The 15,103-nt window shown below is 35.8% G+C and overlaps 1 protein-coding gene across 1 annotated transcript; it reads right to left on the bottom strand.

Annotated features, from left to right (window-relative positions):
• Positions 1–12,061: 12,061 nt before the first annotated feature.
• Positions 12,062–13,941, bottom strand: LOC141338956 (uncharacterized). The gene is made up of 4 exons (XM_073844566.1): positions 13,186–13,941; positions 12,718–13,017; positions 12,299–12,562; positions 12,062–12,210 (listed from the first exon to the last, which is right to left on the bottom strand). The coding sequence occupies exons 1-4, from the start codon at positions 13,520–13,522 to the stop codon at positions 12,062–12,064; spliced, it is 1,050 nt and encodes a 349-aa protein (XP_073700667.1). The 5' UTR covers positions 13,523–13,941.
• Between the last annotated feature and the right edge of the window lie 1,162 nt (positions 13,942–15,103).

Genomic DNA, 15,103 nt, shown 5'->3' with positions numbered 1-15,103 from the left:
TAGTTTCAAACAGTGTTATATTAGTATATTATGTTATACTAGTTCACTACACACAAAGTGAAATATTTCAAGTCTTTATTTGTTTAAATGTTGATGATTATGGATTAAAGATAAAAAAAAAACAAATCCAGTATTTCACAAAATTAGAATATTTCATGTGACCAATAAAAAAGCATCTTAAACACATGTTGGTCTTCTGAAAAGTGTTAATATACTGTATTATGTCCTCAGTACTTTGTTGGGCCTCCTTTTGCACTAATTACAGCATAAAGGCGGCGTGGCACGGAGGCAGTCAGCCTTTGTCACAGTTGCTGGCTGCATTCGAAATCGCATACTTCCATACTATTGAGTAGGCAAAAAGCAGTAGGCGAAGAAAAAGTATGCATGAAATCTCAAAATCCACAAAAGAGCACTATTTCTCGTGAGATTCGGGCGTACGTGTACCTAAGTATTGTTCGAATATGCCTACTTACACTGTAAAAAAAAAAGGCGTAAAATTTACGGGAAAACCCTGGCAGCTGTGGTTACCAGAGTTTTACCGTAAAAAAATACGGTAGCAATGTTTTACATTTTACAGTTTTCACTTAGATATACAGGTAAATACCGTAATTTCAGATTTTTTTTTTACTGATATAATGGTTATGTACCAACCTTTTGAAATACTGAAATCTGTTTTGTACCTTTGCAATACACTGATAACCACCAAAAGCAGGTGGTGATGACAACATCACATGATCAACCAAAGCCCATTACAAGAATATTTTAAATAATAGCATATATAGAAGGTGCACAGTGTAATTCACACAAACACTAAACACCATCATGGTTACACACATAAAACTGATTTAATGCAAAAAACATTAATTTAACAGCATTATATGTAACATATAACCCTAAAGTACAAAACTGCTAAGAAAAATCTAAGAAGAAAAAGTTATTTCCACAAAAAACATCGAATAAAAAAAATGAAACGCAGGGAATTCTGGGAATGTCAGTTTACGGTTATTCACTGTAAATTTTACCTTCTTTTTCACTTCAAAAAACGGTATACTGCCGTAAAATTACATGCAATGTCCAACACAGTTTTTCACCGTATATAGAAGGGGAACTTACCGTTAACCATATCACAGGTTTTTACCGTAGCATTTTTACAGCTTTTTTTACCGTTAAATTCACGGTAATTTTTTACAGTGTACCTACTATATAGTAGGCGAAATGGGTACGTGAGAAGAGTAACCACAAAAGAGTAAGGGAGAGATCCCCGGATGCCTACTGCGTCCAGCCCAGATTTCGAAGTACCGATCGAGGGATGCTTTTCTACTTTTCTATCCCAGAAGCCCACGGGAGATCAATACATCATCATCGAACGTGATGGAGAACAACAACGAGGGTGTTTCCAAATGCGAGTAACGTTACACTGTTCCTAGTGTTACAATCGCACATAGTACAAACACAGCATAGTATATTTGTGATTGTTCTGTAAAAACATGTTTTATATGTATAGCTAACATGGGAGATCTAGTAAACACATGTATATCTCCAAAGTGAATGTACATAAACCATATACATCTTAAAGATGATTGTTAAATGTCTATTTAATATGTGACAGGAAAACGTTTGAAAAGAATTGCAGATGAGCACATAATAGACATCTGTGTGATGTGTGCTGTTACAGTAGAATTCACTGTTGTCAACACTGTTTACTTTATATGAATGGAATGTAAATAAACGCATGTACAGAAAGTAACTAAACATAACTGATCTTTATTTGTCCATTCATATTGTTGATAAATTGAGGAGTTGGATAAAATGCGAATGTAAATGCAATATTGAGCACATGAATCACAGAGGTGACTTGAATCTTTTCTGGAGGTTACAGGGACGTGATGGAGGGCAGAGAACAATTACTTTGAATAAAGCTTTGTTTCATGTATCTTTGACTTGTATTTATTTAACGTCAAGGTTACTTTTATTTATTCTTTTACCGATTTTATTCATGTTTCCTGTTGTTGTCAGTTAATAAAATATAGCATTAATTCATTACTTGACTGAGAATTGAGATGTATTCACATTGACCGCATAGTCATGAATATGTCATGCATACAGGGCCAGATTAACACTTTGTTGTACCCTGGGCAACAATATTCAAGGGCCCCATCATCACGACCCCAGGATCACCATAATATGGTCATATATAGAATATATTACTGTAATATACAGTAAATATACTCAATACTTCAAATCCTAACTGTCATCATATTTTGATTTACAAATATTTAAATGCTCATAGAACTACAAGTGCACTACTATGTCCCCTATTAAAGACATTCACTCACATATGATGCTTTGAAAACAAAACACATCAGCATCTGTATAATCTGGTAAAATTGACCCACTACATTGAGAGGCAGGGAAGTATCCTCCATTTTCACACAAAAAAAAAAATGAATATATAAGCAATCACTTTCAAACCATCGTTTATTTAACAACACTTATTCCCAATAGAAATGTATAGAATTGATAGAGCTATCACAGAAGACAAGGCAATCAAGTTATTAGTCCAACACAAACTATTTGAAGAAGTCCCGAAATGAATCAAATGATTTGCATAGTGAATCGAATGATTCGCGAAGTGAATCAAATGATTCGAATGATTCGCGAAGTGAATCAAATGATTCGAATTTTTTGTGAAGTGATTCGACTGGTTCGCAAAGTGATTCAAATGATTCGAATGATTCGCGAAGTGAATCAAATGATTTGCGAATTGCACAGAATGTCCCGAAACTTCGCGAATTATTTGAATCACTTTGCATATCATTTGATTCATTTCGGGCCTTTTGTGAAATTCACGAATCATTTGATTCACTTCGCGAATCATTCAAATCACTTCGCGAATCATTATATTCATTTCAGGACCTTCTGTGCAATTAGCGAATCATTTGATTCACTTCGCGAATCATTTAATCACTTGGCAAAGCTTTTGATTCATTTCGGGACCTTCTGTGCAATTTGCGAATCATTTGATTCACTTTGCGAATCATTTGAATCATTTGATTCACTTCGCGAATCATTTAATTCATTTCGGGACCTTCTGCGCAATTCGCGAATCATTTGATTCACTTTCGCGAATCATTACTTTCTCATTAAGTTTGCCATTTCAAATGCAGCTGAGGTGTTATGGTAGCCCAAGTCGCTTTGATATTGGCCTTCAGCTCGTCTACATTTCGGCGTCTCTGTTCCCTCATCTTCCTTTTGACAATACCCCATAGATTTTCAATGGGGTTTAAGTCAGGTGAGTTTGCTGGCAAATCAAGTACAGTTCTTCCATGGCTATTACTGGTAGTTTTAGCTTTGTGGGCAGGTTCCAAATCCTGCTGGAAAATAAAATCATCATCTCCAAAAAGCTTGTAGGCAGCAGGAAGCATGAAGTGCTCTAAAATTTTCTTGTAGACAGCTGTGTTGACTGTGGACTTGATAAAAGACAATGGAGCCACAGCAGCAGATGACATGCTCCCCAAACCACCACTGATTGTGGAAACGTCACACTGGACTTTAAGCAGCTTGACTTTTGTGCCTCTCCGGTCTTCCTCTAGACTCTGGGAACTTGATTTCCAAATAAAATGCAAAATTGGCTTTCATCGGAAAACAGGACTTGGGACCATTGGGCAACAGACCAGTACTTTTTCTCCTTAGCCCAGCACAGGACAACTGACGTTGTTTTTGGTTCAGGAGTGGCTTGACGCATGGAATTCTCCAGCTGTAGGTCAGAAGTCTGTATGTGATGGTTCTTTTTTTTTTTTTTTTTTTTTTTGACAATAAACATAACAAAAGAAAATATAATTTATAAACAACAAACAAACCAAATGACAAACAAATGGACATACATGCAATGTGTTGAATAACAATACTCCCCCATCTTCCAATACATGTAAGAAAGAGTTATTATAAATAAGTAATAATAATAACAGTAGTAGTAATGGTAATAATATATTATATAAATCCAGCATGTATCCATTGCTAGTTTTTTTTCCATTTGAATATATGTAAAGTTCAAAGTCTAATTAATATTTTTTTTTCTTCCTTTCCCTTCCTTTCCCCTTTCCCTCCCCTCCCTCCTCTCCTCTTTCTTTCTTTTTCCCTCTCTCCCCTCCTTTTTTTTCTTTTCTTCTTTTCTCCTCCTTCCCCTCCCTTCCTTTCTTCCTTCCCCTTCCTCTTTCTTTTGTTACCATTGCTGTCACCACCGTTGCCTTGAAAATATAGCTTATATAGTAAGTACATTTTAAAAAAAGCTAGAGAAAAAAATAAATAATAATAATAATAATTAAAGCTGCAAGCAGCGATGAACGGGCCCTCGCACCAGGGCTCACCGCCGACCGGTGGCTTTAGGAAAACAGCAAACGGTGGGCAGTATGCTTTTAATACAGTAAATGTAGGAAAAATATATCAAAGTCACTTAAATGTGCCAAACCTCCTGCTGCCAGCTGGTGGCGCTAGACCTGTAACTGATTATTGACATGTAGATGTGTTCAGGCCAGCCCTTTCATCAAACATATGAAGTCTGGTGCAGATTGACCTTGGTATGTTCAAGTTAGTGCAAGATATGATATATCCTGCTGTCAATAGGTGGCGCTATGATGATATCTGAATATTGGCCTTAAGATGTCTTCAGGCCAGGACTCTTATCAAACATGTGAAGTTTGAGGCAGATTGGACATTTTATGGCTGAGTTATAACAACTTCTATGTCCATGACCAAACATCAAACTTTGTCAGGCCACCACGGACAAGCCCTTCAACGAAAACTCAAGATCTTCACAATTTAACATCTCTAAAGCCTTTTTATTAGACTGACCGATTTTGGTGTTGATCTGTATAAATCTCTTGGAGGAGTTTGTTGTAGAGTACAGCATGACACTTCCTGTTGCCAGCAGGTGGCGCTATGACTATAACTGAATATGGGAATGTAGATGTCTTCAGGTCAGGAGTGTTATCACACATGTGAAGTTTGGGACAGATCGGACATTGTATCCCTGAGTTATAGAAACTTCCTTTTTCATGGCGAAACATCGAAATTTGCGATACCGATTTGGACACGCCCTCCAATGAAAACTCTAGATCTTTGCAATTTACCGTCACAAAGTGCTTTAGATTACACTCAGCAAGTTTGGCGTTAATCCGGATAAATCTCTAGGAGGAGTTCCTTCAAGTACGAGGCCTGAAAATGGCAAAAATGACAAAATTTGCTGAGAAAATTAAAAATAACTGACTTCCTGTTGGGTGTCAAATTTTGCTCCAAGAGGCTTTTTTGTAGGTATTGGACCCTATTTTAAATAGTTACCATGTTTTATGGTCTACAAGCATTTTTAAATATTATTTTAATAGTCTATAAGCATCTGTGAAATAATTGTAAACAAATATATTAAAAATAAATACATATTAACTTAGTTGATTTTTTGGCCTTTTTGTATTTGTTTCTCATTCTAATTAAGTGAACTGAGCAGTATAGTGTCATACTTATAAGATACTTTGTTCTATCAGTCAGAGTGTATATATGTATTTAAATCACATAATTTTTCCTTAAAAGATAAAATTTTTTTAATGCTCTTTAAGCACCTATACAAAATAATTATGTAAAATTACACTGACAGTACAGTACATATCAACTGATTCTATGGATTATTGTCATTATTATACACTGACAATGAGCTAAATAGCATTAGAGGTCAAACGATTCCTTATCTTATGAGGACCTCTAGTGTTCATCCCTGGTATTAGAGCTTTAATCAGACGAATTTATTTGACACTTTTAATGTTTTTGGGGCCTCTGAGCATGATAACATTTTGAAACTACACGTATTTCCTAAGAATTTCTTGTTCTTTATATGTAAAAAGTTTTGATGAGTAAGAATAATGCAATTTAAAGATATATGAAAATAACTCTTCATCTTTTTTATTGTTACTTTCATAAATCACCACATCAACACCGTTCAAGATATCCCAAAGCCGTTCACAATATAGGGAACATTTTCCCTATATTCTGATGATGATGATAAGAACATGTAATTCATGATGATAACAAAATGTTATTATTGCTTGTTTTACGTCCACCACTTCTGCTTAAATGTCATCGTTACCTATCTGTTCAATTTGTGTGTGGATATTGCTTTGCAGGTGACTCCTGTTATAAGACATCGCTTTTAAGCGCTACATAACAAAGAATCAATTAGGAAAACGGTGCCCAGTTGGCACATGCATTCACAGTAACCCTCAGCCAGTTTGGATTTAAAGTTTACTGAATTGAAAGGGTTAAACTTTAAAATCAACACACAGACACATGCACACAATATATAAAATTGCCAACCAGTTTCATTTGTTAACATTAACTATATTAGTTAACATGAACAATAATTAAATAGTATTTATTAATTTTAATTTTAAGCCAAAAAAAGTATTCATATATTGTTTAATGGTAAAATAGTATATTTTAACATTAGTTTATGTTCTGTGAATTAACATGAACATGAACACAGTTCATGTGGGTGTACAGCAATACACAAAGTGCTCTATAAACGCTTCTTTCTTTCAAAATATCTTTAAAAATCAAGTTGAGTATTGTAATGGGGTAATGGGTTTCACTCTCTCTCTTCCTTTCACCCCTCCCCCTTCAGTCTCTCTTACTGTGACTCAACTACGCACACACACAGAGACCCAGAGTGACAGCAGGTTTCTGATTTCGATTTTTAATTTTCTTTAATTCATAGAAGCTTGTAAAAAAATTATATTTACAGCACTTGCTCAGAATGATAAGATCTCTGTGTGAAAAAAGTTGTAAAGAGTTTGGATGCTGCACTTTAAAGATATAAAAAAATTACGGTTATGTTTTTTACTACATCTTTAAAAAATCACCACGTCAACACCGTTCAAGATATCCCAAATCCGCTCGCAATTTAACATCTTCAGAATCTTCTCTTCATGTTAAAAAAGTTTGGTGTGAATACCTTATTTTTCTTAGAAGGAGTGTGAATTTGTTTACAGCCTGATTTTTCCAAAAATCCACATTCAAATCAAAATAGCCGGCTTCCTGTTTGTCTTAGCTAATGAGTTTGATTTAGAAAGTTGTCCAGATTGATGAGAACAATATATGTACAGAGTTTGGTGACTGTAGGAAAAACTAACCCCCCAACTTTTGTCAAAAGATGGCGCTATAGAGTGCCTGCTCCACGCCCATTTATGACCTTTTGCCAGTGTCTAACTATCATTAATATTGACGTGTGTGTTGAGTTTCATGAAATTCTAAGCATGTTATCTGCCTCGAAAAGACAGGAATCTAATTTTAAAGTTTGACACGTTGCCATGGCAGCAGTATTTGATTTATCATCGACCCCTTTACATATTCTCATCGGCCGTGTTTTGACATTATTTTGATGAAGTTTGAAGAAAATCAAGTAAAATTAAGAGGCTGATTTCAAAGGATTTTGAAAATGACACGCTTCCTGCTGCCAGTTGGTGGCGCTATAACTTTGACTCATAATAGTCACATTTATGGAATCGGCATCATACAACAAACAAACTGGTGAAGTTTCATAAGAATCAAGCAATGTGTGCAACAGTAATTAGACACTTCCTGTTTCTCATTTCTCGCCATAACTTTGTCGCCTTGCCACGGCCAAACCGTTCGAGATATCAAAAATCCCCTCGCAATTTAGCGTCCCCAATGTCTTGAGATCATGCTGACCGAGTTTGGTGACAATCCTATGGAAACCCTGGGAGGAGTACGTTAAATTCCAGAGCATGCGCTTTTTAAACAGCCCTAAATATCTCACTTCCTGTTGCGTTCAGCCCATGACATAGAGTACAAAAGTTGTTTGGCTCAGTGAGATCTATATGTGTACCGAGTTTCATATCAATACGTGCAAGTATGTGTGCGCAGTACATCAAGTTTTCAAACTGTGTTCCAGGGGGCGCTGTAGAGGCCCTGAACCACGCCCGGGTCCCAGCCTCTGTGGCGTCCTGATGGCCGCAGATTCCGACGTGTGTGCAAATTTTCAAGAGTTTTTGAGTATGTTAAGGCCCCCAAAAGTGCCCAGAAGGTTTAAAAAAATTAAAAAAATAAGAACCCTTAGAAGAACAATAGGGCCTTCGCCCTTTTGGGCTCGGGCCCTAATAATCTTTAAACAGGGAAAGAAAGAGTGAGGAGGGAGAGAGAATGGAAAATGGAAGACAGACAGGGAGATGAGAAGAGAGAATAATAGGAGAGGGAATAATAGGAGGCCAGGGAGAGAGATAGTTGAGCGAGACTGTATTATTTCAAGCTCATGATGGGAAAATACCACGAGATAAAATGTGAACCCATTTCCTTTATATCATAGGTCTTAGGGAGGCCCCTTCTAGGGCATTGGCATGTGACCTATTCACGGCCTCTCCGTAATAGACCTGAATACAGGATATTCACCATGATCCTGAAGTCTGTGCCTCAGCCGGATGTCTTCCCAGAGCCTTGTTTGCCAGACCCAGTGGCAGTTTTTTTTTTTTCCTCTTTCTCTCCTTCCCTCTTCTCTTTTTCTTTTCCTTCTCTCTTTCCCCTCTTTTTTTCTTCTCCCTTCCCCCTTTTTTTCCCTCCTTCCTTCCTTCTCCCTTCTTTCCCCTCCTCCTTTCTTTCTTTTAAACAAGTCTTTCCCATTTCAGGGAGGGGGAGGGGGGAGGGGGGGTGAATGATAGGATGAGAGAGAGAAAAATAGAGAGAGGGATCTTTATTTTCCCTTAATCATTTTCAAATGAAATGATCAATTAATAACATATAGACAAGAAATTATAACAGCAATGGCAACAATGGAGTTGCATAGAATAGAACACATGGTTACTTGCTGTAAATTAAATGCTAATAAGAATGAAAAATAAACATTTAAATGTTTTCAATATGTTATGCATTGGAAGAGAGGGAGAGAAAAAAAAAGACATTTCAATAAGCAATGTAATAGACATAGATTAACAGTATATGTACTTCACAGTTATATAAAAGGACACTGAATGTTTCTCATGTTTTAAGACAGAGATATAGAGAAGCAGGAATCAGTTCCCCTATTCAGATATTGAATTAAAGGAGACCAAGTTTGTTTGGAGGGATCAATGTTATGTGCAAATGCTGTTAATTGTTCTAAGTTTAAATGGACTGACAATAATTTAAGCCACTCAAGAGCTGTTCTGTCTTTCCAGTTAAGTAAGATGTGTTTCTTTGCTACTGTTAATGAGATCAATAAAAATGGTTTAAACTGATTAGCAATCTGTAGAGTAGAAGTGTCTCCCAATAGAGAAATTTTTGGACAAACTGGGATGCTGAACTCGAGGATATCTGAGAGCCTGCTCATGACCTTCGACCAAAATGAATGAACTAGAGGACATTGCCAGAATGCATGGAAATACTCATCAGTGGTGCCTGGACAGTGTGGACAGTTATTATTTTTTAATATATCCCATTCTTTGCAGTTTGTATGTTGTGAAATGAGTTCTATGGATAACTTTATATTGAATCATTTGAATTTTAGCATTACAGGACATCGAATAAATGTTATTGCAAACTTCTTGCCAGCTAATTTGATCTGTACCCATGTCCTTAGTCCACTTTTGAACTGGAACTACTATGTCGGTTTCTGTAGATAATAAGAAGTTATATATTTGTGATAATAGTTTATCAGGTTTTAAAGATTCAATAGACTGGTATATATGAGAGTTACAGTTTGACAGAGTACAGGAATCAATAGATTTTTGTATGACTTCTTTTAACTGTAAATATTGAAAATAGGTTTGAGTTGGTAAATTGTATTTAGATTGAATATGTTCAAAGGTCATAAAAAGGTCCCCATTATATAAGTGGCCCAGGGTATTTACCCCTCTCTGACTCCATGTGGAGAAATGAAAAGGTTTATTGTTAATTAAAAACATTGGATTATGCCATATGGGTGTATTGGCTGATGGTTTTACTCTACAATGTAATAGATCATGCAACTTCCACCAAGCATTCATGGTGGTATTAATGGTATTATTTTTGTAACCAGGGAGAGTTTTTATTGATTTGTCTATTAATGGTAAAAACTTTATATCTATGTGATGGTTCTTGATGCACTGACACCAGCCTCAGTCCACTCCTTATGAAGGTGCCCCAGATTTCTTAACCTTGCTTGACAATCCTCTCAAGGCTACGGTCATCCCTGTCACTTGTGCACCTTTTTCCGGCCACATTTTTCCCTTCCTCTTAACACTCTAGTAATACACTTCGATACTGCACTCTGTGAGCATCCAGCTTCTTTTGCAATTGCCTTTTGAGACTTTTCCTCCTTATGAAGAGTGTCAATGATTATGGAATTATGGAATAAAATGTCTACACATAAAGAGGTAATAATGACTGTCAAGCTTTAGGGTAATTCTTTAGCTTTTTGTTCTAAATGTTATTCATTTATTTATTTTTATGAAACTTACTGACAAGTGTTTATAAAAAAAAAATGCATGGAGTAAGAATAAAGGACTTTTTTTTACTTAAGACTTAAGGACATTTTTCAAGTATCTGTACTTTACTGGAGTAGTTTTATTTTGAGTAACTTTTACTTTTACTTCACTACATTCCAAAGCACTACATTTCATAAAACATGTCATTACTCTTTATAATATATCACATGTTGCGAGACGCAGTAACAGTGTCTGATTCATGAACAAACTGATTCTTTTTAATTGCAGTTGTTCTCGAGTCAACAACACACTGATTCAAATGAGCTGCTTAAAGCGAGTCTCCAGTGAACTAAATTCACAAGTAAGAACCGGGGGATCTTATGAGCGCACACGCGGCTGATGCAGCGAAAAGGAAGTTACCATGTCAAATTTTTGTATTAATTATTGTAACTGTCAGTTGTTTGTGAACTAAAGTTGCTCTAAAGGGTGATCTTTTTTAAGATAACAGGCTCGAATGCAGACAGATCAACATAAGTGTCTTTATGTTTTAGGTAAAAAAAACAAAACACGTTGGCCCGCATTTTTCTATTGTTTATCAACTATATAAATTTCAATATTGTTTGGATCAATTAGCTGAGTAGACAGATATGAATGTTTATACCTAACCATACTGAAAATATGTCCTACATATTGTTAGCTGAAACTCACGGTCTAGCTAACAAGCTTGCTGGTGCAAGTTGAGGTAATTTTTAGAAATAAAGTCCCAATATTTTTAATACAGTAATTATCAAAGTGGGAAGAGATGCACTGTGGGGGCATTTGAACCTGGCCCTTTATCATTGCCTGTCGGAGGAAATTGAACGCCGTTTTGTTGTGTTCACATATGTCACGGTGTTCTCAAAGGATATAATAATGTCTCACAGATCAGCATTTTATCAGGTTAAAAGAAATTCTGGGGGAAATTGTTTGTTATTGCAGGTAGAAAAAACGGAAATAAAAACTAATGAGCTAATAGTGGTATAAACAAGCTTTCTGTGGCACACTAGTTTGTATTCCTCCGGGAGGTGCTCAACATAATAAATGTAATAAAATATGTAGAGACTTATGAAGCTCAGACTGAGAATTCACGACACGAACACTGAACTATAAACAAGACTTAAACTACACTAAGGAAATACTTGGCTATGGCTCCAGTTCCATATAACACTTTAAAAGCGTTAAACGCAAAGCAGTCTGAAAGAGGAAGTGCACCTGTTTATACCGAGTCTGATCGGATACACCTGTGAAAGTAATCAGTGAGGAGGAGCATAGGAAATGTGGTCCAGGGTGTAGTGCAACAGTCTGTGTAGTGTGAATGTCAATATAATAGAAGAGCGACATCTGGTGGCGAGCGAACGGAAGGCTATGGACCAGATTCGTGACATTAGTAAAGTGAAATCGGTCTTTATACTATTTTTTTTTTTGTATCTGAGAAATATAAACAAAACATTACAAATATTGTAAAAGTCAGACATTGAAACAGAGATTGCAAACTCAAATAATCATCAGTATTTATTATGAGAACTAGAAGAAAAAAAAATGATTCCTGAGAAACATTTCTCACGAATATCAATATAAACAGCTCAGATTGATGTGTGAATGTGTGCTTGATCTCGTTCAGCTCTTCTGGATCTTATGTCATAAACCAGAAGAATGACAGTAGCCACGCCCACCAGAGCAGAGAGGACCAATCGGATCACAGCTCCAGTAGGACCACAACAGTCGACAGAGTCTGAGAAATAAAATCATCACACTGAGATCAGCTCAGTCAATAAACAGTAATATCAGCACCAACATCAATAGCAGCGGTGCTGCCGTACCTGAACATGTGTGACAGAGTTGAGTGATATTGAGATGTCTGGTCTGGTTGCTGATGGGATTGTTGATCACACAGCTGTAGGTGTTGTTATCCTGATATTCCACCTCCAGAGGTAGAGAGAGACTGATGCTGGACAATAAACTGTTTTCGTTGTACCAGGAGAGAGTCACATGACTCACATTCACCACTGAACACAACAATGAACAATTCTGCTGTGATGATGATGAAGAACAATCTCTGCTGATGACAGGAACAGACGGATGAGCTGCAAAACATTAGAGAATATACGGAATATACAGGGAGTTTAAACGTTTTGTCATTTCAAACTAGGAAATGATTCAACAATTCAATATGGAATAAGTTAATAAAGATGATTAGAAAAAGGGTATTTGATGAACAGGACAAACGATCTCTACTCACCGTAGACCGAGACTCTGAATACCTTATATGACTCAAGTCTATTAATTATATGTCGTTTATAACGTCCAGCATGTTTCAGTGTGATGTTTGTGATGGTCAGAGATCCAGTTCGATTGTCCAGCTTCAGTCTGTCTCTGAATCTCTCATCGGGAACTTGATCATATACAGTCATGCTGTCAACTTGTTGAATTTTAGCTATTAAAGTGCTTTGATTTCCATACCAACTAACCTCATCATCATCCATCATTTCAATGTCAGAGTTTAGAGTGACTGAATCTCCCTCCATCACTGATATTTCAACTGCATCACCAAACACACAGAGAACACACAGAGCACTGTTTGTGACAGATTTAGACTTTAAAAAAGCTTTATAATGATTTACAAAATTAAATAGTTTACATTTTTGAAGTATGCAATATCATGCAACAACAAAAATAAGTTTTGCTCAGTTGCAATTTCTTAACTCACCATACACAAGAAGATTGAAACGAATTATCACACTGTTGTTCAGTAGTACATAATATCCATTAAGTTCAATTGAGAAATTTGTGATGGTCAGAGATCCAGTTTGAGTGTCCAGCTTCAGTCTGTCTCTGAATCTCCCATCAAGAACATCATCATATACAGTCATTCTGTCAGCCTGTTTATTGATTTCAGCTATTAAATCATTTTTAAACCACCACTTAATTTTATAATCATCCATTATTTCAGTAAGACCAGACGGTACAGTGACTGAATCTCCCTCCTTCACTGGCAAATAATACCAATTATAACCAAAGACATCTGAAAAACATTTTTTTTTCATAGATTAAAGGTTTAAAGTCACTCACCGTTGGTTTGATAAAGCTTCACTAAAATACTTATCAACTCGTTTAATAAATGAATAGAGTAATAGATTTTTATATGAAAAAGAAAAAGCAAGAAAATGCAAATGAGTTGCTTCCACCATTTATAATTTGTATGTGTTTTAAAGCTGTATCAGTTTAAACTTTGATATTTTTTGAGCGCACACATCTGAAACGAAGGCACAGAAACATACTGTCAGATTGCGTGTCACATAAGTATTTACTTTTACGTGGCATTTGAACATAAATGTGTGTTGGTAGTGTGTGTATACACAACCATCCTATAATGACATAAATCCACCCAAAAATGTATACAATCTGCCATAATTTGTAGCGACAAGCATGTTTGTAGTGGGATATAAGTGTGAGGAAACCATATTTTCTAATGAGCCAATGTTGATCCTCTCTGACTAATTTAACCAGTAATTTATTACATGGTACCAAAACAGAAACACCTGAAGTCATAAAAAAACACATTTTAAACTCACCAACCAGACGGCAGAAGCACAAACACAACCAAAATCTGTCAAACATCTTTAACAGTTTCAGACAAACTCTTCAAAAGTGGTTCAGAAAATGAAATGACGGATGCTCTGAAGTGAGGCTGATCTCTAAAGTCATGAGAAACTCTACTGTCAGCTAAAATACACATCTTTAACAGTGCTGATGTGTGTGACCAACGGCCGTTTGTTTGTTTGTTTTTGCTGATTCTGAAGTGTCACTTTACACTCCAGGCTGTAGCTGTTTGATGATATTATTTTCTAAAGTTCTCATAGACTAGAGATGTTAAAAATGTTACATCATTGAGTCCTAAACTAACAGTTAAATCTTGTCATGAGATCCTGTGAGATTCAAACCAGTGATAATAATAGAGATGCTCAGGGGCGGACTGGGACAAAATTTCAGGCCGGGAAATCTCACACTCATTCAGGCCATCCAAAAAACCCACAACAAATTCTGAAACCATGGACAATTTTTTTTTGTAAAGCCATTATTATTATCACATAAAAAGTATAATCCATTGGCTGGTGCCAAGCAAAATAATTAAAGATTATCTCTTGAACTTCCATTTACCTTTTTATAAAATGTAAGTATTACATTAGGACCATATGCTATTGTTTTATCTTGCCCAAATGTCAAAACTGTTGGCCTACAATAATAGCTACATCTTTAGTAAAATCCTTATACTGATTTTTTTTTTTTTTTTTTTTTTTTTTGCATTATCATGGGTCATATTTTGTCCTTAGGAAAATTAACCATGGTTTAATTAGGCCTATGGTGAAAGTATAGTAGTAACTGTGTTTTTTTTTTTGTTTTGTTTGTTTGTTTGGCATTTTGATTACAATTTGTATAACCAGAGTTTTACTACAAATACCATAAAGTGTAGCAAAACCTTTTTTTAATTTGTGGTTACCATAGTTTAACTATAGTAACAATGGTTTTTGTTTTTTAGTGAAAACATGGTTAATTTTTTTAAGGGTTGTATTGTTGTTAGCCTTAGCTCCCTCTAAACGTGTTATAAAACAATGTGAATATTTGTC

This window comes from Garra rufa, chromosome 7 (assembly GCF_049309525.1).
Source record: "Garra rufa chromosome 7, GarRuf1.0, whole genome shotgun sequence".
Classification (NCBI taxonomy): Eukaryota; Metazoa; Chordata; class Actinopteri; order Cypriniformes; family Cyprinidae; genus Garra; species Garra rufa.
Note: the sequence above shows the minus strand (reverse complement) of the source record. Positions and strands in the feature narration are given on the sequence as shown.